General features: G+C 34.8%; 2 protein-coding genes and 1 long non-coding RNA gene across 3 annotated transcripts; 1 reads left to right on the plus strand and 2 right to left on the minus strand.

Annotated features, from left to right (window-relative positions):
• Positions 1-4,750: 4,750 nt before the first annotated feature.
• Positions 4,751-6,338, minus strand: LOC147382012 (uncharacterized). Its single transcript, XM_086429688.1, has one exon. It carries the CDS (start codon positions 6,249-6,251, stop codon positions 4,941-4,943), a length of 1,311 nt encoding a protein of 436 aa, XP_086285814.1. The 5' UTR covers positions 6,252-6,338; the 3' UTR covers positions 4,751-4,940.
• A 774-nt stretch (positions 6,339-7,112) lies between these two features.
• Positions 7,113-14,265, minus strand: LOC147382013 (uncharacterized). Its single transcript, XM_086429689.1, has 11 exons — positions 13,763-14,265; positions 11,910-12,074; positions 11,715-11,833; positions 11,065-11,139; positions 9,789-9,882; positions 9,635-9,694; positions 9,469-9,534; positions 9,280-9,378; positions 9,068-9,112; positions 7,923-8,025; positions 7,113-7,402 (listed from the first exon to the last, which is right to left on the minus strand). Exons 1-11 carry the CDS (start codon positions 13,883-13,885, stop codon positions 7,314-7,316), a joined length of 1,038 nt encoding a protein of 345 aa, XP_086285815.1. The 5' UTR covers positions 13,886-14,265; the 3' UTR covers positions 7,113-7,313.
• A 5,070-nt stretch (positions 14,266-19,335) lies between these two features.
• Positions 19,336-20,406, plus strand: LOC147382014 (uncharacterized). The gene is made up of 3 exons (XR_015174211.1): positions 19,336-19,473; positions 19,894-20,079; positions 20,269-20,406. It is a non-coding gene; the product is annotated as an uncharacterized LOC147382014 (long non-coding RNA).
• The last annotated feature ends 3,776 nt before the right edge of the window (positions 20,407-24,182 follow it).

A 24,182-nucleotide genomic window follows, 5' to 3' on the forward strand; every position in this document is an offset into this window, starting at 1 on the left:
TTTCGATGGAGATGGAGACAAAGAGAGAGAGAGAGAGAGAGTGTGGTGACCGAGCAGTGAGCGAGCTCTCAAGATTCGATGGAGATGGAGACAAAGAGAGAGAGAACGACTGATTTCTCTCGTTCTGTCGAGTAGAAAGGGAGAAGGAGAGTTCGTTTGCAATTTGTAAAAATAGAGGGATGTGCTTGCAAATTTTAAAAATTTCGTTTTTAATAAATGACTTGACGTGCGGAAGAATGTGCGCCGTTGATTGACTGAAATCTGATGGTCGAGAAACATCAGTTTCTCAGACGTTTTTTGAGACGGACGTCGAACGCCGCCCCTATATATATATATATATATATATATATATATATATATATATATATATATAATATATATATATATATATATATATAGACAACGTGTTTTGTCTTATATGGGCAAAAATGTTTGGAATGGGCTGATTTTTTGTGAGGATGATCTCTGTGGTGAGGAGATCATCCTTGCCAAAAATCAGCTCATTATGAAACTTCTAGACCGTCCAATTTTTGTTGAAAAATTATAGACCGTCGAATTTTTGTAAATCAATTTTTATGGGGTTACAAGTTTTGGAATGGGATGATTTTTTGCCAGGATGATCCCCTCATCACAGAGATCATCCTCACAAAAAATCAGCCCATTCCAAACATTTTTGCCCATATAAGACAAAACGCGTTGTCTATATGTGTGTTGAAATGATTGTCGTTTGAACCTGACCCTATATATATATATGGGAAATGTTCAGCAACAAACATTTTGGCAAAATATTTTTCAAAACATGGGTTAGAAGTTTTGGAATGGGCTGATTTTTAGTGAGGATGATCTCTACGATAACAGGAGGATCAGGATCTGTAGACATATAAATTTACTCATAAAGCTATAATATTTTTGTCTTATATGGGCAAAAAGGTTTGGGATGAGCTGATTTTTGGTGAGGATGATCTCCATGGTGAGGGGATCACCCTTGCAAAAAATCAGCCCATTGCAAAACTTCTAACCCCATCAAATGTGATTTATAAAAAATGGACGGTCCAAAATTCTTCAACTTGCAAAAATGGGGCTAGAAGTTTTAGAATGGGCTGGTTTTTGGCAATGATGATCTCCTCACCATAAAGATCATCCTCATAAAAAAATCAACCCATTCCGAACCTTTTTTTTGCCCATATAAGACAAAACACGTTGTAGCTTTATGTGCATACGGATCCTAATCCATATATATATACATATATAAATTAAAATTTGAATTTTCTTTGCAGATTAGCCGTATGGGAAGCAATGAATCTTGACCATTGTAATGGTAGATGTGATGCAGCTTATTGGATGAACCATATCCCAAAGTTGGACCAATTTGGAAATCCTGACCGTTCGATGCATTGTTAATCACAAAATGCGATGGATATAAAAGTTGGCACCCTTGATCCCACAATCAATCAATCAATCAATCAATCACAAAACTCTTGGATGGATTGAAGGCAAAAAAGATCATAGAGCTAACTTAAGAATCCTAACCTTGTATTGTATTGGCTTCTCCTTGAAACTGAAACCACCCAAAATCAATTATTCAATCTCACGGTGTGATCTGCATTATCAAATCAAATGGTCTAAGATGTTTGAAACATATTATTAGGTCTGTGGTTCACTCAATTAGATGATATGTGTATTATTATTGATCATAAAGGGTATGAAGTCCAACAACACAGCGAAATTTCTCTTATACATCAAGGTTTTTAAACTCTCCTCTGAAAAACAGTACATTTAGTCCCACATCGGCCTAAAGTAAAACTTCTTAGATCTTTATAATATGCGTTCTTGACACAGTAGATCGCCGAGCGATGTGACGTTCGCTTGTAACCCTTGTGGGGGCAATAAGGTGGTTGGGCGTTGGTTTGACCCTGAGTGGTTTGGGACTGGATTAGGGTCATTCGTGACACGTCCTTTCCAAGCCGTGAGTTGAGTTAGTTGACTTGAAGCTTAGGCGGCTTGAGTTAGGTAGTTCCTAAAACGGAGGAAATCAGCTGTAACTGGTTTCACACCTCTCATGTCGGGTGTCAAGCTATTTTCACATTGTTATTATTATGATTATCATCAATTTGATAGTAAACCCACCGCCATCTAGAGATTCTACTCATGGCTATTATCCCGCCATCTAGAGATTCTACACAATGGAAGATGGATTGATTCATTGGTGGGCCACATTATGAAACAAAAGTGCCACTAATTTGACCTACTCTGAGAATGGGCTGAATTTCTCTTTGTTCCCAAAGAAATTAAGAGACTATTTCGAAGATACTCTGAGAATGGGCTGAATTTCTCTTTGTTCCCAAAGAAATTAAGAGACTATTTCGAAGATGGAAGTTGCAAGAGTTCTGAATATTAAAAACTGGCAACAATTCCGGAATTGAACTTTAGAAATTGGCCATTAGTGGGATACCCAACATGACCAGTTTAGGTTTTTAGTTTACATTTGCTCTCTCTCTCTCTCACACACACAACCTCAATTCGATCAAACTATAGTTTTCGAATATGGATCTCACATGAGGATTCTATCTTTGGTTGTGGTTAGTGAAAATTACACTTCATCAATGAAATAGTTCGTCAACCAGCACAGCTCTCAAGTCTCATCTATGTTCCCACAATATTCTTTCTTAATTAAATTCCCTTAATAACTTGATCTATTAGGATGATTATTGAAGAGGAAAGAAAGCTTATTTTAAATAAGTGATTGATTCTTTAAAATTATGTTATCTTGTTTTGAGTATTTATTCATAGAAAATAACTTAAAACACGATGCCATTACTTAAAAGAGTATGCCCCATACCAATTCATATTAATAAAAAGTAAAAAAAAAATAAATTTAATTTTGTAGACTATGAAAATCTGACCTGTCCGTGCGTAATCGAGAAAACTTTGCCCATGGTACAACAAATTTGAACTAGTAGGACCATTGAATTTGATTTCTTAACATCCAAGAATCAAAATCAATGGAGATCTAGAAAGTTCATGTCTATGTTCACATATGGCCTGTGGACCCAATCTGAATTTTGACATTTGATATCGGAATCTTTTGAGTAGAATAATTTGTTCACTTATGGTTCAGGAATATTTGTGCTTCATTTGGTTGTCAAAAAGGAATTTAGAATGTCAAGAATAACATGACTTTCATGCCTCCTGCGAATATTTGCCATGAGTGCTGAAAAAACAATCTTTCGCTAGTATTTAACATAGGGTGCGGCTCGGAAATCACTTTTAATGGGGTTAGAAGTTTTGGAATAGGCTGATTTTTTGTGAAGATGATCTCTACGGTGAAGAGATCATCCTCACAAAACATCAGCTCATTTTGAAACTTCTAACGCTAGTCTACAAGTTGAAGAATCGTGGACCGTCCAATTTTTGTAAATTACTTTTCATGGGCTTAGAAGTTTTGGAATAGGCTGATTTTTGGTGAGGATGATCACCTCATCATAGAGATCATCCTCACAAAAAATCAGCTCATTCCAAAGCTTCTAACCCATATTTTGAAAAATGTTTGGCACCAAACTTGGCAAACTTTAGGGCTGCTGAACCGTCCCCTTTAACATAATCACCTCTATATTTATATATCCCACCAATCCACCTGAAGTGAACATGAATCCCATCTCGAAGAATAAGAATGAATGAGAACATATGCAGATGATTATGATTATGACAGACACAAGAGAATGCCCATCCATTTCACGTCAACACCATATGCAGGCAAGATGCAAGAGAGATGGGTTGATAAAATGAATTTGAGTCGTGCTGGAGTGACCTCAAGACTGTACCTCATATCACACATCTTGACGTGAAAGTGTGTAGGAACCATAGATGCTTTTTTTATCGAGATACGAGTCAAAAAGCATCTATGGTTCCTGCATGCTTTCACTTCAAGATGTGCAATATGAGGTACAATCTTGAGGACACTTCAGCATTAGTCAGTGAATTTATATTCTAAAAAAGCATCTATGGTTCCTACACACTTTCACGTCAAGATGCGTGATATGAGGTACAATCTTGAGGTCACTCCAGCATTAGTCAATGAATTTATATTCTACCTTCCAAGAAATTAACTCACAACTTCAGTTGAACAAGCACACACTATTGTCACACATAATGTAAGCAATAAATCACATACTAGTAAGAAGATCTTCTATTTCATCAGACAAGTGAAAACAACCAATGATCAGTGATTACGAGTTCTCGACTTCTCAAGAAATATTTATCCTGCTAATGACCAAATGCCAAGATAGTAAATTCTAGGATGACCAAAGGCTTCACTGCAAAGTGCATTTCACATTGGCTTCTTCCATTAAAAAATGCATAATTTGTTTTGAAAAATCTGTTATTTATGTGTGACTTTTATCCTAGCTGTGGGATGTGTTTTAATCTAACAGTAAGGATAAGTTCCTCTTTTGGAAAGATTAGGGTTTTCTTCTTCTAGATTTTGAGAGAGTGGGTGCGCAAGGGTTTCAGGGCTTGGGTTTGGAATTAAAACCATGGGTGGTTTTTTCTTGTATTGTTCTCCTTTTGTTTTCTTAGCGAAGAAGTTTGGATCCACTCATGGACATAGGCATCGTTGCTGAACTACGTCAATCTTGGTGTTCTTTGGTTTATTTTTTTATTTTCTTCGTAATCATATTGAACAGGTATCTCTAAATTCGCAACAAAATCAACAGATAAGCAAGCTCCACCTTAAATGTATGCAGATTCATGCTTTAAGAAAGAAGTTTCATAAGATTTATTAAAGGATAAATATGCATATATGTACATTATAGACCAACCATATAAGATCAAACAATAATCATCGTAATCTGCAACCGAAAACTTACAAGAGAAACAAATTAAAGAAAGAAATGGACAAGGCAATAATGCATTAAATTTATTTACCCAATATTGAAGTTTGATCAAGGCTTCACAGGCTCGTCATCATCTTCAATATCCCAATTCAGATCGTCCTCTTCATCAGCAACACTCAATCTCTTTCTCAAATCAGTTAAATTTGGACTGCCACCAACATTCATTTTCTTCTCGTCATTACTGTCGAGATCTTCGATCTCATCCCATCCAAGGTCTTCTTCCTCAGCCGATAAGGGTTGACTTGAGACGACTGAAATATCACTATCTTTTGAGGATTCGCCAGCTTCAGTCTTCCCTTCTACCAACATCTTTTCATCTGATTTTCCTTCCAATGGCAACACATTCTCAGTATTAGCATTATCACAAACGAGTTCCACAACTGATCCCTTATCATTGATTTCTCTTTCAACCACTTCAGAACTCGCCGAAGTTTCTTTCTTCCCCAATTCTTCAATTTCATGTGAATCACCCGTTGATTTCGACACATTATTCTCATCATCATCAACATCCCAACTCAGATCTTCGTTGTCTTCCCCTGCAATTGCTCTCTTAACAAGATTCACTCTTGCATCCTCCACTTGCTTAAGCTTATGAATCCTATAAAAATATCGACACCAGAATGTTTCGTGATCGACAACACTGGGAACAAATTTCGCAAACATCCCCTCCATAACCCCATTCTCACCTAATAGATCCTCTATCTCCTCAATCTTCTCCTCCAACTCAAACCCTAATTTCCATTTAACAAACTCATCCAAATCATTAGGTTCCTCACAGTAAGTACTCAAATCAGTTTGAATTGCGTGAACCTGAGATTCAAACCTATTGTACCTCTTCGAATTTCTAACTTGTTGACTATCTGAAGAATCACTTTCAAGATCAGAAGAAAGAAGAGCGTCCTTACTTTGAGAAATGATCTCAGTTGTTCCACGCCAAACAGAGCTTCCAAAATCATCAATTACGTGCCCAACCGACTCGATCGATCCCTGCGCGACCGATGCACCAACTTCAATCGACAAAGGAAGCTCCTTTACAGCGCGATTGGCTGCTTCGCGGATCGCAGCGGTCTCTTTCTTCAATCCAGAACCGAATTCCTCAAGATCGCGACGGTAAATCTGGATAACTGATTCGGATTTGGAGGAGATAGTCTTGATCAGACCACCGAAGCTCCAAGAACTACCTCCTGAAGAAGATTTAGGGCTAGGGTTAGGGTTTGAATCGATTTCTTCTAGTGGAAGTTCTTGAACTGGATCTTCTTCTTCGGATGTTTTCTTGGGAGATTCTGATGCTGATCTCTGGATTTTCTGGTGATCTATTGGATCTGGATCGTCTGCGAAGACTGATTTGAAGAAATTCATTGGAGAAAAATCAAAGAACCAGAATTAGGGTTAGTTTAGACTTGCTTTGGAGGAAAAAGAGAGAGAGAGAGAACTTCATTGGAAAGATATGCTGCTCTAAATCTAACTCCTAAGATACGCACGGTGCGAACAGCACGCTCCACGTGGCTTTTGGAGAATCACTGTTCCTCCTTTTTTTTGTTACGTGTGCAAATTGGGCTTGGGTTGACAACTTTAGATTTTGTTACAATGTTGAGTTGGGGGTAGGGCTTTGACCCTATAGCCCAAGGAGCTGAATTGGGTAGTTTAGTTGTAAGTACCTTGGGTTGGGCTTGGTCCTTGGGCTGACTATCTAAAAACTGGATTGGGCTTTGGGTTTGACTGGAGTTGCACAATTGATTATTTGATAATGGTGTTTAAGAACTATTTTTTATGATTTTGTTTTTATTTTTTATTTTTTTGACATTTCATCGATTAGATTAAAAGTTTTATAACTGATTATTGTCTTTAATCTTGAAAATACTATAGAAGTATTAGAGAAAAAACTATTGCTTTTTTAAGCTTTAAGTCGTGACAGATTCTCGCAGATGTTTAAAGTTGAAAACAGGTTTGATCACTTCTCACTCATGTCTTTGACTTCCCACTTTTGTGGCACTTCTAAAGTCTGTTACCAAATTTGAATTTGAACCTCAAAATTGTTTTTTGAGTACCAAAGCATTCCCAAATGCTACTTTACACTCGCATGGACAGTCAACAATCACTATTTATTTTATGCCTATTAAAAGGAGGTAATGGGTTTCGCTCAATGATGATGTAACATCCGTTTAAGAGAGTCGACAAATGATTCTGCTTCAACTGCCCACAAAGGCTGTTCGATTAGCGAAGATAAAAGTTTTGTTATGATCTCATCAAAATGTTTTATCCATAGACATAAGGAATTCCCACTGCAAGCTCTTTCCATGCATAATATTAGCAAAAAGTGTCACAGAAAACCGTTGAACAAAGATTACTCAGCTCTAAAGCTTGATAAATCACAACTTTGAACAAAATGAGATATGCTTTATAAAGTATTTGGAGAAGGATTTAAGAAGCAAAGTTCGGTAGGCGAGATATTCTTTCGATTTCCTTGATGATCATGTCCTTTTCCTCTTCGAATTGTTCATCTTCTGCACCTAAAAAAGAAAAGAAATAACGATTGGAGAATGCAAACGATACTCAAGTGTAAACCCAACAAGATCTCGCCGTAGATAATCTTCAAGAGGAAGAAAGTTATTATATCTTTCAAATATATATCAAGCCATACCAATGGCGCAGAGGTATAAATGTTAGACATACAGTGCATGTGACGTACAAGTACAACTCAGTGTGCATCACCCCGGAGATTTCCTAAACCAAAATTTGACAAAATTGGATGATCCTAGAGATACCATTGTTAACTTTCCCTGAATCGTTCACCATTCCTTTTAAAAAAAAATAAAAAATTTGTCTGAAAGAATGAAACAAATACTGTGATTAGGATCATTCAATTAGGAAAAAAGTAACACTAAAAAAATCTCCCAGGTAGGACCCATATAGTAGTAGATATGTGTTGCCCGTATAAAAGTGCCAAATACCTACCTTTTGTGATCTGTATCATGTGTGTACCTTAATTTTCCGCAATCTAAAAACATAAATACATATAAATATTTTCACCTTTGCCAATGGAAAGATTGTGAAGCAGCGCCAGTAATCTTTCATGGTTCTTTGCTAGAATAACAGTTATTTCTCGCGGCTTGTTGGGATTAGCAACAAAGACCTAACATGAAAAAAAAGATGGGTAAATCGGAAGAAGATATACAACAATCATAATCATGTAGCATTGAGAACCAAGTTGATAGATCATCGGCACCACCAGTTCATATGTTAATCGGTGAAATCCTTGCAATCCACATTCCACAGCTTAGATGGCTTAAATCTAAAATTTCAACTAGCAAAGGATCCTAATTCTGACCAAGGCCAAGGTCGGAATAAGTCGGTCAAGGCAACAGTACGGTGAGAGTGGCTAGGGAGAAATCTCCGATATCATCCAATCAATTAGGAAATACACTTGCCCTGGGACTTTTTAGGCTTCAGTGAGCCTAAGAGTTCTCCCATTGAAGATAGGGTTCACATTGACGGGGAAGTGCACTAATCACTAGTAGAAATCATTGATGCACCAAGGCAAGGAAAACCATATACACTATTATCAGAGCCGGACTTCTATTTTGGCTCGGTGCATGGAAATTTAAGCAGCCAAATCTGGGTTCAGTCATATGTCATTGTTTAATAAGGCATGCATTCAGGGGGGCACAATAACAATTATTTTAGAGCTCTGATTTATTAGATCATTTGAGCCCAAATTCAACCTGATGAGATCATCTTAAACATCCTATGATTCCTTTTTTGGACCATTTCTCATATTTTTAGTCACCAAGAGAGAGTAAATTTTGGATGATTAGGGTAAAACCCAAAAAAGTCAGATTTCTATATCAATGGAGGGCTTTGGTCCTCTGCATGTGCTGCATGTCTACCACAAAGTAATTGGAGGAATTCTTGAACAAGGACGAATGAGTGGTATAATTCCCTTGGTCTTATAGTGCTGCACTTATGGCTAACATAAAGATGTCGGGAATTACCATCCAATGGCTTCTAATTAGGATGGTCAGGATCACACAATCAAGTGAAGTTTTTTCATGGAAAATCTGCTAAGTGGGACCCATCAAAATGATATACTGGTCTGCATGTGGAACTCCGGGACTGCTACCTCCTGCCCTAGTCTCAAAAGCAAAACGTACGGAAAGAAAAGTAAGAGGCGGTACCTTAAAAATATGAAAAGCGGAGATCTGGATGTTTTTGCTTGAGTCCTGCATGAATTACAGCTTTTTAGAGTACAAAAAAAGAAAAGAAAAACAGAGCATATAAACACTTGTTTCAGAAAGAATTTGAAGAGCATGGTTTAGGCACTTCAACAGTTAAACAAGGCAATGCCAGATAGAATCTAAAATTGAAGAGATACACCTCATCTCAATACCTTCAGCAATGTCATCATGACTTTCAAATACCGAACTTCTAAAATGTAGCGCTTCATTATATGGGAATTTGGAGTCTCCAAAAGGAATTCCGAAAGAAGCTAAAAGTCATTATCACACTATTGTTAAAACTTTTTAAAGAAGGAAATAAATTTATGGAGTAAACTTAGGAAACAACAGACACAACTAACCTTTAAAGATTGTCTTCTTGTTACATAGTTGACCGACGTCAAGAGTTTTTCATATAGCTCGAAGAACTGGAAAACTTCCTCTAAGCAGATGAGATATAAAAAGATAGAAAGAAACAAAAATTTCCCATATTGTACTATAGGAAGAAACAAAAACAAACTTGCTAACCTCTTCATAATGGGCAGTCAGGAATTCAGAGACCGCAATTTCATGTCTAGTAAGCAAATCCTGCCATCTTTTCTTAAGTCATAAAGTACGAAGAAATTCTAGAATGGGGGCTTCTAATTGGATAAACATTAGAACAGCAGAAACGAGAACTGACCTTAAAGGTAGAAAAAGCATCGGAAGCAACATCAAAGTTAGGAAGCTCCACGTACTTGATGAACAACTCAAAGCTTGTGGATTCCAATATGTATCTGACAGATACCAAAAGTTTTTAACTGCACAAAAGTTCAAACTTTCTTGCCAATTGTATGTTACATTTTATCTGTAAAAAAGAATTTATTGCTTGCAAAGTAATAATACTTCATGAGCAAATCTCCCAAAGAAACAAGAACTGCAATGACCATTTTTCTTTGAGTTTGAATAAAGATTGGTTAGCCAAAAATTTTGTGCGCATTATCAGAATTTACAGACAATAAAATAGGATTTTTCAAACCCTAACCCTACATATAAGGATGCATTGGTTGATTTTCACAGTATCCAGGTCGATTTAGGAAAGAAAGAGATAATCAAGTTTTTTGTTTTTTGTTTTTTTTAATACCAAGGAGGCATCTTTGGAAGCAGTGGTGATGAAAATAAGGCCTAATTGTATAAGTGACCGTACATGGCAGGAGATTTCAGGGGCTATCAGTTTGAAGATTGTGAATTAATATGGGAGGAATTATTCTCAGCTGAGGATTGTCTATAGTTCTCCTTCCTCTTCGATACTAAGGCTCTTTCTCACTAACCTTGCCTTCTTGTACTTCATCTTTTGTGCCCTTAGTAATTAGTTCCCATTTCACAGGTAAATAATAATAAAATTGTAGCTAAACTTAGCTATATTTTAGTTTCAAACTGTTTGTATTTCTAACATTATCGCTCTTACATTAATGAAGTGATGCCATCCTTATTTCATATATCATTCCCCGTACGTTTGATGTGCATTGAAGTTGATTGCCATTCTAGTGTAGATGTCATCAGGTACACAAAACAAGCAAACAATCAGCATAGTAGCAGAACCCACACATACAAATTTCTTAATGCCTTGGCATCTTATAAGTACTCTTCATGTAGTATTTTGTTATCCACAGAAGCACCAACTATCCATCCAGCAGAATCCTTGAACAAAAGTGGAACAAAAATAAAATGAACACAAACTATATCCTATTCTTTCTTTATTTTTTTGGATGAGTAAGCTGGACTTGAACCCACAACCTCAAAGTTGCTTTGCAATGTATCAAACCAACTGAGCTATGGGTCTAAGCCCACCTATATCAACTAAGATACAACAAATTACAAAGAAGACGATATCTATATAAAATCAATTCAGAAAAGAAATAAAGGTCTGCCATATTAGTCACACCATGTGACAGTTGAAGAAAAGATTAATGTCTTACTTTGCAAGGGTTGGAAATTTGATGCATTCCCTCAACATATTCCCGCAATTCAAGGCAATGTCCTTGTTATCATAGCTGTTGGGAATGATTAAAATAAGTTTCATGTACAATTACATCATTTAATGAAAAAAATAATTCAATATTAGTTGCGTTTTGTTACAGGCGTAGTATTAAATTTCCATCATTTCTTAATATGTTTCCATTTCCAAATGTGACAACATGAAATATTATTTTGCAAAATATACAACAAAATCATTATTCATTTCGACCTTATTTTTCACTGTAGTACAGTTGGGTGAATTTTTTGTTTGACCGAAATATTTCCTATGCTTATATTCCCCAGTGAATAAGTTAATTTAAACAAAATATGATATTTTCTAGTAACTGTAAATAAAAACAACCGATCCACTTCAAAAACCATCAGAATAAAAGAAATGTTTGGTCAATGGGTAGTGAGGATCAAAGAGAAATGTGTGCTTCCATTCACCATTTTGAGGTACTGATGAAATCTCCCGATAAAATAGAAATTTTAATAATTTCTTTTTAAATGGGAGTTAGAGGTGTAAATGCATCTGATCCAAAGATAGATCACAAAGGCTCTGAAAATAATTAAATAGATAAAAATAGCAATGTGCATAATGAAAACTTACCACACAACAAGGAAGTCTAGTAGATCTAAATGATTTTCAATATATTCCACACAACAATAACTAGAGCCAACCATTTGTCTCAACAAAATGCCCCAACAATGAACTAAATCCTTTCTTGCCTGTATTAGAACCATCAAAGTCAGTCAAAAGCATTCACATAAACTGGATATGAGACAGAGAATAACAGCAACTTACCTCCCATCCCAATATAGGTAACTTGTGAATGAAAAGGCCAAGAACATCCTCCTTGCAAATTTCAAGTGTTAATTGTGAAACATGTTCTGCATTTGGTTCAACATCCCCATCTCCAGAAATCATTTGTCTCATGGTAAGGAAATTCTTCTCAACTTCTTCTAGAGCCTGTTAATATGTATATATATATATCACCCAGAGAGTTCAGCAAACTTAATATAAGGGAAAAAGGTTGTAATACAATGTTTAACTGTCACAATTGAAATATTGAGCTTGGGGTCCTGTTTTGAAAGTAAATCTACTACACTCACCGTATGTGGATTTACTTGCTTTCAAAAGTAGACATGCAAGTCCTTGTCTAAGTGAGGACTACAATATTGAGGGAAATGCCTTTAGTACAAAATCATTTGCATTTTTGAGTTATTGATCTCGTTAAAAATAGGTTTTCCCAGAGGTAACACCAAACCTTCCAGAGGATGTCATCTTGCTACTTTGGCAAAATCATTTGCTAATTCTCAACCCAATTTGATCATCCTACTCGATGACATTTAAATGATTTTATTTTATTTCTAATGTTACCACATTCAAAACTTATAATGTGAATGTGGGTTACCCACCAAATTCTAAGAAGACATGCCTCAACCTCAAAAAAACCATAATGAGACCTTCAGCCATTCCTTAGCATTGTAACATACTCACATCAGAGAATCCTACCAAACTATTGGATCTGTTTCCAATAACAAAACCAAGTCAAAGATGGAAAGGGCGTCAGGATCAATTGCCTAAAAGATAATCAACTTTTCCCACTTTTCCGTTTTTGGCCATTATTATTCTTTGGATTTCTAGTGCTTTTCTAATACAACAATGGATGAAGTGGAATGAAAAAAGTAACGTAGCAATTATGTGGAAATGAAGGTGATGCGATATTTTTGGTAGTTATCATTGAAAGATAATAGTTATTGAATTCAAATTGAGTAGTTGTTATAGTGCAATAGGTACCGGGGTCTGAAATGTTATTTTAATTGCCTACAAATAAGTGGTTGTCATATGGCTAAGGCAGTTAGCGAAATTTTTTTTCTGATGTGTTAGTCCCTCAAAATGTTGATCTAGAAGGTTGTGATCATCTCGATCAATTGCCATGGTTTTAATTCTCGTCCGAGACCAAGACGACTTGTTCGAGGCATCTCGGTGTTGTCCACCAACAAGACAGATAGACAAGTCAAACGTATCGGACAAGACAGTTCATTTTTCTCATTGTTGAATGAGACGACCCAAACGTATCAGAAAACTAGTCAGAGATGACTTGGTCTCGTTCATGGATGAGAGAGACACCAAAACGAGTTTTAAAACCATGTCGATTGCGTCGATCAATATGATTAGGATCATAGCATATTTTCTGTGCTTAGCACTCTATTCCCACAGTTGTTTTCAGAGTGGGGATGAACAAGGTCTTGATTTTAACAAAAACACGGTCGTCGTTGCAGTAATTTTGGACTATCCATTTCAGATTTTCCATGAAAAAAGTCCACTGTTGCATCAAAATGTTAAATTTAGCTAAAACAATAATTGATAATTACAAGAAAAGCAATAACAACAAACAAAACTATAAGAAATACCGAATTACACAAAAGGCAATATAGTTTAACAATCAAATTATACACAAATGAGATTATTTTAAGTACCCAATCAAGAAAACCAACAATAAATAAATTACTTATAATAAAAATAAAAAATCAACAATAAATTAACATCACAATCGAATTGAGAGAAATACATTAAAGAAATTTCAGCAATCAAAATCTACCGTACATCAAAAGAGTAGGATTCAATAACAGAAACTAATAAAAAAAATCAACCTTTTCAAGGGATTTTACTTCTGCAACTGTTTTTGTGTCTAGAGCGAGTAGACTTTCCCTGATCCCCTTCACGAGCTCTGTTGGGGTTTTGGGTCTCGAAGGCTTGAAGAAAGAGAACGACATGATCTCTCTCTCTCTCCTTAGTCTTTGATCGACTGATCTAATTATTGAAATTTTACATAAACAAGATAAAAAAAAAAAAGTTGGGTTTTGGTTCTTATCTGTTGAGGATGATCATCATTATTGATCAAGACCGTCGATTGGAAGTCTTGGGGAAAGAAGTTGGGGAGGTTGAGAGGTCACAAGAAAACTTCTTTCATGTATGATTTTGTGCAGGAAAATCATTTTTGCAGACAAACGCTGCAAAATACGAATCTCGAGGATTTTTTTTACCGTCAATGAGCCTTGGTAAGTCCTTTTTTTTTTTCTTTACTAAGTTAGTAAGGCTAGTCGGACTCATGATTGCAAACTGTACAACACTTTCCTTACTAACTTAGTAAGATTTTAAGTCTTACTAAAAGTCGTTTTGCCACCACATCTACAGTCTAACTCCACAGCCCTCTAAAATTTATAAAATGTTAACTCAGATCACCTCTCCCCCGCCCGCCCCCGCCCGCCCCCAACCTAAAAAAAAAAAAGATTAAAAATGGACCGTTATCGAACTTCCACGTAACTCCCAAACTTAAAATTAAAATTTAATGATGAAATATAATATTTTTAGAAAATTTTATTTTTAAAAGGTTCATAGAATTTTTTTTCCTTTACAACCCTGAAGCATCGAATCATGTTTTCCGATGCCAAAATGTGAGCCCAAAGACCTTGATAAGCATGAAATCCCTACTAACTAAGGCTAGTCGGACTCTTGTACATCCTCCATCTAGCCGAATTACTTGTGTATATATGATTGATTGCAATAAAATAGACTTTACAACATTCTAGCTTCAGGAAACCAAAGGGATTGTTATAAATGCTTTATGGAACTTATCATTAAGAAATCAAGAACCAATTTGTTTATAAATTGAACAAAATAGAAATGAGGGTATTGAGATGGATGTGTACAAATGATAAGGTAAAATTAAAAGAATGAAATTTTTTGTGAAAATTTAGAAGTAATCCCAATCATAGAGACTACTAAGGGAAATTAAAGTCGATTGAGTTTGTTTGGCCATGGACAACAAAGATCAATAACAACCACGCTTATAAGGATTGTACAAATCAAAAGTTCTAAAGACTACGACAAAAAAAGACATAGAATAAGATACTGAGAACGAATAAGAACACACATCAATAATGAGAATGATTCTAATATGCCTAATCAAGATAAGAATATGAACTTGTCCAAGAAATATAGAAAGTAGAACCGTATCAATGTTCTCCCTATAAAGCATGGTATCAATTCAAATTGATGTTCAATTTCTTGCAAGCTTTTGCTTTCTACTGAGGAATAAGTGAGATAAATCCCTTTTGGTTTAAAGAGGAAGGAAGGTATCCATCCTCACAATTGAAATGTTACATCAAAGCTACCCCACCTCCTAAAGTAAAGAATCACACAAGTCACAATCCCTTCAAATGAGTCTCTCCCCTAAAAAACATTTACCCTCCAAGCCTTGAACAAGCTTAGGTTCCTCTGTTTTACCTCAAGAAATGGAGAAAGGAGACGAGGAAAAGCAACCCATGGGGCTTTGCCACCGACTCTTCAACTTCCTTAAGAGGAACATCTCTGGTCAAGGCCTCAAGCGCGTCACTTTGGGGGCTCCCAAAGGCCATGGGTTGTCCCAAGAGCCTGTTTTCAGTGCCACTAAGCCCATTGGTGAAGCAATTGTGCTAATACCATTGCGAGAGAAGCCAAAGAACAACACCAATATGCCAATTCATATTGAGTTTGAGGAGTCCAATGGGTTTGGTAATTCTGCCAATATTATGGAGAAAGGTAGTGCAATTGTTGGCGACAATCAAACCCAATTGCATGACGGTTTCAACATTGGCTCGGGTCCACCATCAAGGACAATTCCAGTGAAGGATCATTCATCAAAGCATAAGCCTAATGATTTGATGGGTGGTGTTCGTAACGACAATGTTGGTATCTCCTCCTCTGAATCTCTCGAGAAAAAGGATAAGCGATTGGAGGAAGTAATAGTCCCATTAAAAGGTAATACCAAAGAGAAAGAGAGAGACATGGCTAATAAGGATGATAATTTATCAAAGGAAAAGATGAAACAGGCCATAGAACAAGAAACAGATGTGAAGATGACTCCAAGACAATCAAAGCCGGTTTGGAGATCAGTTTCCAATATAAATGAAAAATCAGAAGCGTTTATCCGACGTACAAAGGAATCTCTTAGAAATAGTACCAACATTGAACCAAAATCATCTTCTTAGTTTAATTAAATGAATGGGGTGATGGAATTGGAAGGATATCAGTTTATGTTTTCTTAGAATAAGAGTTGATTTCAAATGTAATCACTCCATTGTCAGTTTATTTTAGTTAAGAATTGCTATTTCATTGTTTGGCCTAAAGGGATAGGATAAATCCTTCCTTAATGTCATCTATGTATATTATTTGGTACAATTTATATTTAAGAAATATCTGATGTCATTACTATTAATTAGTTTGTTTTTTTTTTTTTTGGATGACGGGTGTGTCTGAACTTATGTTCGACTAGGGGGACCAGAAGAGCTAGGGTAGGAGCCAACGCATATGGATCCTTCTTCTGGGCACATGGAAACGCCCACACTTCACACACACCGGGTAAGTGAGGGTGCACCCTCACAAGTGACCCTGAGGATTGGAAGGATATCAATTTATGTTTTCTTAGAATAAGAGTTGATTTCAAATGTAATCACTCTATTGTCAGTTTATTTTCGTTAAGAATTGCTATTTCCTTGTTTGGCTTGAAGGGGTAGGATAAATCCTTCCTTAATGTCATCCATGTATATTATTTGGTACAATTTATATTTAAGAAATATTTGATATGTCATTACTATTAATTAGTTTTTTTTTTTTTTTTGATGATGGGTGGGTCTGAACTTACGTTCGACTAGGGGGACCAGAAGAGCTAGGGCTGGAGCCAATGCATATGGATCCTTCTTCTAGGCACATGGAAACGCCTACACTTCACACACATACTGGGTAAGTGACGGTGTGCCCTCACAAGTGGCCCTGAGGAAATACTGCTCATACTGACTCTCACTGCTTATTAGATCTGAAATTATTATTGAGCCACTCCCTTGAGATTACTATTTATTAGTGTTGCAAGCAAACATTTGCAAGGGCAATTAACAAACATTAAGGCCCATATAATTTTGGGTTTCACGAGGATTTGCCATGGGTACTTTGATTAGGGGTGTGTGGGCCAGCCAGCTAACTAGCCCAACTAAATTAGTAAAGATCAATGTTTTGTAACCAGGCCCGAACCAGACTAGCCAGTGGGATAGGTAAGACCAGACCCACAAGCTTTCATGCCGAAGTCAATTCTAAAAACCCATTTGTGAAAAAACCAATTTGATCTATTCGGTTCAATCGGTTGAATTAATAACCTGTCTGATCCGGCCCATCAATGATCAGGCCCATCCAAATGAATTTGTAGACTTAATTGTTAAGAAGTGTTTTTTAGACTTAAAAATTTAGTTTAAAAAACTATAAAAGAAAAAAAATAAAAAAATAAACTACATCACAATTCGTCTTCCTTATTTAATAATTTCTTTCTCTTCATCCTAAACCCAAACTTCTTCTCTCACTTGGAGTTCCAAATTCCAATAGAGATGTGTGTCCTATACTCGTGCTTGTTTTAAAAGTAAATAAACAAAAAAATCTTTTAATTAAGTATACTAAGAATAAAAATCTATTATTTTAGCTATAATAGGAAACCAAATCTACCAACCCGAAGGTTTCTTATGGAAAGTCCTACCATATCCATATCTTTCGAAATTGAAGATTTTGTAGTTATATGTTGAGATTTGTAGAGGTGATATAGTGTGTTGCGTACTATCATAATAAAGTACTGCAGTACCCTCAATATTTTTACCTTTATTGGTAAAATCCATATTATCCTCAATTTTTCAAAAAAAATTCTAGGTTTTAATTTAGGTTTCTATGCACTATTTCACTTTTGGGTCCTGATCGGTTGACCTACTGGTAAACCTATTTGAATTAATTTTTAGGGCTAGTAAATCGGTCAATGATTGGTCCGAGTTTTAAAAAATTGGTAAATTATATATTTGAAAATGTTAAATTATAATTCGGTACATGACATAATTCTAGAATACATTCATCAGTGATAAGTGGGATTCAATACTCTCATTACAAATCAATGATTTCGTAGATTAACTTAAAATAAAATTGGCCACGTTGCCGCCAACGTGAACGCCACTATATTTTCCTTGAGTGGGCAGATGCACTTGGCTAATTGGTCAGAGGTTTGCTAGTTGGCATAATAACTTGGACCTTTTATGGGTGGTGTAGTAACGACACAATATTAAGTTTAAGGGATAAGATTACGATTAAATGTAGATGTATTGATGTTGTTAGAGTTTGTTAATTATATATCAAGAAAATGCGATGATATACCAAAATATCGGGCCAACATTAAATGGGGTATTGACATGCGAATCTAATTGCCGGGGTCAACGATATGTCATTGGTACAAGTTCTAGTGCTGCCAATAAATGTCAGCGGCCAACGAAATTACTGGAAGACTTCACCAAGCATGAACTAAAGGTTAGACTTATATATATATATATAGATATATATATATATATATATATATATCTATGAAAGGGTGAATTACCATTTCATGAGTTGAAAATGAGTTATTTATGATTTTGTCTTACCGTTCATTTTAATTACCAAAATATGAATGATCACGTTTTCATTAAACTAAATTTAGAACGGTAATGAATTCAATGGTTTAAAAGTCACAATTTCGCAAGTTTAAAGTGACTATTTCTAATTAATCACCTTAAATCTGTGAAATAGTCATTTTAAAAATCTTTGAATTTGTTATCGTTCACGTTTTGGTAATTAAAATGAACACCGAGCCAGAATCGTAAATTCTTCAAAACTTGATCACTTTTTTCTAAATATCCCTAGATATAAATGCCATAACAAGAAATAGAGAAAGCGAACTTGAAACCCTAAAGTAATGGCCATTCTTTTCTTATTTTTTAAGAAAATACCAAATTTTGATGAAAGACCATATCCACCCCTTATTGGAACAGATATTCAATCGTTATTTGTGGTTTCATTACCATTAGCACGTGCAATGTGTGACATCAAGCCACTATGTCAAAAAAATGTTTCGATCATCCATTAGTTGATTTCCTTTTATTTCACATCATTGATCATTGATGTACTTAAATCATGTTATAGTAGGCTACATGCTAGCATTTCTACTCTAAGAAAAGAAGATTGAAAGGAAGATTTGACTACTTAAAAAATCTTTGAAAGATCTTTCAACATTAATTACCATATCTTTACCATATTCAATACAAAATTTAGTAAAGTTTCAATATATTTTTTTCTATATAAACTCCACCTTGTAGCATGTAGTATAATCACAAAGAGTTTTATTCATCTTCTTAGAAAATGGAGCGTTCTTGGTCGCATAATTTCTTTAGCACTATCTTAGATATACATTATATCACTTGTGATTGTAGATCACTCACCTGGTCGTTGGTCATGGCATTTCATATTATTCTGTCGCAAGAAGAAGGTTTTCTCTCTCACTTTCACTATATGAAAATTAGAGATTGGATAGGAAAATTTGATGGGCCAAGTCCCATGAATTTTAGAAATCAAATTTTGACAACTTAAGGTTGTTGAAAATTTTTATATTCCTCAGATTAAATGTTTTATAGTCATTGAATTTCTCTCATCCTCCGTTAATTTGATGATTTCGATCCATTGACAAAAAAAATTGACAACGAAAAGTTTGACAGCCTTAGGCCGTTGAATATGAGCTTTTTTCACATCGTGTCTCTTTTTTTGTACTAATGTTTTAAAACTCGATTTGACTTGGATGGCCATTGAATTAATATTAATTTATAAATATTATTCTCATGGGCCATTCCATCTCGCCAAATTCTAGAACTGACTATTTAGTTTTTCTTTTCTTTTTTGAAATAATTAATAGATGATGCTTCAGAATTTGTTGGAAGGTCGACCAAAACCTATTCTACTACCCCAGGGAAGTAGAAGACTTTCCGATGGACATGATGGAGGGTAACAAGAGGACCAGCACATGCATGCCAGAGTTCACTATAGATTCTCTCTCTCTCTCTCTCATCATAAATTTGAAGTTCAAAGAAGAGTATTGAAGGTAAAAGCTACAAAATTTTTATTATAATCACTATTCTTTTTTGGTCAAGCTTCTAATCTCACTGAGTCAATTTTTTAGCTAACTTAGCTGAATTATCAAGATAACTCAAATTGGTTCAAATGATTTTAATTCCAAGTCAACTAAAAATTTAATTGATTTGAGTTCTAACTATGTTTGTGATGCACATAGGAATTCTCAAGTTGAAATGGGACCTTCTTCAAGAATTAAAACATATGGGACAACAACAATTAATGTTAGCGACGATTGTGAAGGAAAGAAGATGAAGATGAAGACTGCAAAAGAACATGTTCATATAATTTAAATGAATGGGAATTAAGGAATAGTTTTCTTATTAGTTGGGGGGGGGGGTAAATTTCTTACAATAATAGTTGTTTTCATATGTAATTATCCCACTCTTAAGATGCAAATGATATAAAATTGTTGTGGTACATACATTTGTTTGGCTTCGAGGGATAGCATAAATCATGGTGTGAATGATTTTGTCATCCTCAAAATGTACATTTACATGTTCTTTATGACAAATTAATTATTGGTTTGGAAGATAATATATAATAATCTCATATAGAGACCACCAATTAAGTCAAAAAAATTGGAAATGCTGTTTTTTTTTTTTTTTAAATTTGAAAGTTTTCTAATTAAATCTAATAGTCAAAAGGTGTAAAAGATCCAGTAGGGCTTTCTAAGCTCATCCAAATCTAGAGCACTTTCCCTATTCCGGGGACAGAACTTCAAGAAATTACATACGTACCTCATTAATTACAAAATTATAATAATATCTCTGATTTTTTTAAAATTACAAAATATCCTTCAAAAAATGAAAAAAGAATAAATATCCCCCTTAGTTTCAATATGTATTTACTCATGAAACTACTTGAAGGACAATGGAGTATTGAACAACTTGAACCTGTGCAAGATTTAACTAAGTGTGTCCTACCATTTTCGTGAAAATTTTCTATGAATTTTTTTGTAATATTAAGTATGACAGTCTCCATTTTAATCGCTTATTAAAAATAGATATCTGATCTTATAATATGTTATGGACTTTATTCTCATATAAAAGAATTATGTTATTCTAAATCATTTTAGTTTTGACATCAAGTACATAAATATTATTTTTGAATTGTTATTAAATCATATGATATGTTGAATGTGATTTTTCCAAATTCCCATTTCAAACAATTCCATTGGTTCATCAATATTGAACCTAATCCAACAAACTACAAGTTAAGTTTAATGTGTTCCCATGGACTATTTTAAGTTTTTAACTAATGGAATAGTGATCTATTCAACATCAACCTTCCTCTTGAACCCAAAGGATATTTCGGCATGATCAAGGCATTATCTCATTTTACTAAGGAATTTGAATTCGCTTATGTCTTGTTAGAGTAGAAAATATTATGATGCATTGTAATAGATGATGATGATTTTCTACCCCATCCCGAGTCATTGTAATAAGGTGTACTGCGATACACCAAATCACTATCTCCTAAGATTAGGATAAGAATGAATCTTATTAGATTAGATTACATTTAGTTTGGATAAGTTTTACCTCACTCTCTAATATCCTCATGCGGAAATAAATAAATAATTAATAATTCTTGGATGGTTACAATATGGAAAAAAATCAGGATGAGATAAAACGTATCTAAACTAAATCTAATCTAATAAGCTTCATTCTTATCTTAATCTTAGTAGACAATGACTTGGTGTATCACAATATACCTTATTACAATGCATCATTCTTCACATTCTAACAAATCTCGAAATATCTCAGCATTTTGAGCCAACAAAAATTCACATAGTTTAAAACAGGGGGCATTAGACATAGAAGAATCATTTGAGATTTGCTTTTGTAACTACACCATTTTTTTTATGAACCGATCATTTGCCAAATGGCATGCCTCTTTGCCCATAATAATATTGTCAAGTTACTTTTAACAAATTGATGACATATAATCTCTTCCACATGATAACTAGATGTGACGTTAATATTTATATTTCGTAAGCTCATCTACATGACATGCATGCAACTCATGTAGTATGCCACACCATCAAGCCGCTATTATGTTATGCCTTAAACCCAATTCTCTCAATCTTGCATCATTAAATCCTTGAGCTTCTCATTAACTGACGTGTCGTGATTCTACCCCATAATCGTCTACGATCGCAAGATTTAATTCTCTCATTATACATCAAGGATTCCTTAAATCAGCCTAAACTTAGTAAATATTTATCAATTATTTGTGGCTTCATTTATATTAGTTCATGCAACGTGTGACATCCACCCGTCATGTTCAATTCGTAAATGTTCGATTATCTTGATTTTGCATAATTCAAATGTTGGGAGCTTCTTAAATTTTGTTGTTATTGGTTACGCAGTATAATTTCTTCGGAAATGTGTACCAAAAAATGATGATTACATGAGAGATTTGATAACTTATAAAATCTTTAAGCATTAACTACCAAATCTTTTAACATATCCTCCAATTTTTTAAAACTTCATGATCAAATTATTTGTCTATATAAACATAAAAATTGAAGCACAAAATGAAATTTGCAAAAATTTTATTCTTCTTGAAATGTGGAATATTCTTGGCCATATTATTTCTCTAGTATTATTTTAGGTATCAGATACATTACTAGTTGTGATTGGATGTCACTTATCAGATCGTTGTTCCTGACATTTCATGCGCAATTCATGTTGCCATGGCCTCAGAGGTTCTCTCCCTCTCTCTCTCTCTCTCTCTCTCTCAATATTGTTTTATAATTGCACTTGCTTGGAGGTCCATTGACTCGAATTTGAGTCAGTAAAAAAGACACTTTTTCATCATTGGATTCAAGTTTTCAATTTGGGAGTTCATTGATTGTCAAATTGTCAAATCCTATAAGGTCAAAATTCAGTTGCTCGTAGAAAAAACATATGATCCAACCCATTTAAATATAAAATCCTATTGTTGGGTTTTATCCTCAAGATAGGTATCTTTGAGATATGTGTTATTGGGATATGTATAAATCTCAACTAGATTGTGTGTTTACATGGTTGGATCATGTGTTTTCCCATGAGTCATATATATGTTGAGACTCTAACCTGATTCAATCAACTTTTTAGTCAACTTGGCTGAATTACCAGGACGTCTTACTGAGTTTGTTCGAATGATTAAAATCCAGTCAACTTTAAAATCAATATGAGTTTGAGTTGTTTCTGATTATGATACACACATGCAGGAATTCTCAAGTTGAGATGGGATCTCCAAGCTTCTGAGTATTAAAGAGAATAGGAGCGAGGATGACAATAGTAACAATGAGGGTGCTGGAAAGCAAGGGCTGAAAATGTCCTCAAAAGAGTCAACATCCAGTAGATTAACAAATGAGATTGGAGGAACCTTCTGTGATATGGTGCCATGGTCCCAGCATCGAACCAAAATCATCTTCTTAGTTTAATTAAATGAATGGGGTGATGGAATTGGAAGAATATCAGTTTATGTTTCTTAGAATAAGAGTTGCTTTCAAATGTATTCATTCCATTGTCAGGTGTGTCTGGATGTATGTACAATTATATGCAAATTTATTTTAGAATAGGAGTTGATTTCAAGTCCTTTAATGTCATCTATGTGTATTATTTGGTATAATTTATTTTTTGGAAAAATTTGATATGTTGCTATATTTATAAGTTCTTTTTTATTTTTTTTCGGGGGTGTCTGAACTTACGGGTGGCCCTGAGAAAATATTGCTCATACTGGCACGACCAGAAACAATATACTCTAACTTGTATTCAATGGCACGACCGAAGCAATCAATAGCTTCAGCAAGATTCTTGGCTTTCATGGCGTTCAATCTTCTCTCTATCAACTTTGTGTAATCCTCTAGGTTTTCAATGGAATCTACTTAATTGACAGAACATCTATTGGGAGAATCTGAGCCATCACTCTCACTCCCAGAGATTCTCTATCCTTCATCGGAAAGTAGGATTCTTTTGCCTTCGTCAGGAACTTGAGATGAAGTTTTGAAAATCTATTTAAAGGCAGAAAAAAAAAAAAATTAAACAAACAACAAACTAACAACACTTGTCTTTGATCAGTGTC

This window comes from Akebia trifoliata, unplaced genomic scaffold, assembly GCF_017979445.1.
Source record: "Akebia trifoliata isolate Shusen 1 unplaced genomic scaffold, ASM1797944v1 Contig00089, whole genome shotgun sequence".
In the NCBI taxonomy this organism is placed as follows: Eukaryota; Viridiplantae; Streptophyta; class Magnoliopsida; order Ranunculales; family Lardizabalaceae; genus Akebia; species Akebia trifoliata.

Bases quoted from the DNA above. Each gene is read 5' to 3' on its own strand.
- LOC147382012 (XM_086429688.1), bottom strand. From the start codon at position 6,251: ATGAATTTCTTCAAATCAGTCTTCGCAGACGATCCAGATCCAATAGAT.
- LOC147382013 (XM_086429689.1), bottom strand. From the start codon at position 13,885: ATGTCGTTCTCTTTCTTCAAGCCTTCGAGACCCAAAACCCCAACAGAG. The intron at 12,075-13,762 runs GTTGATTTTTTT...ACATATTAACAG, and splicing joins AAGTAAAATCCCTTGAAAAG to GCTCTAGAAGAAGTTGAGAA. The intron at 11,834-11,909 runs GTAAGTTGCTGT...GTTCTAATACAG, and splicing joins TACCTATATTGGGATGGGAG to GCAAGAAAGGATTTAGTTCA.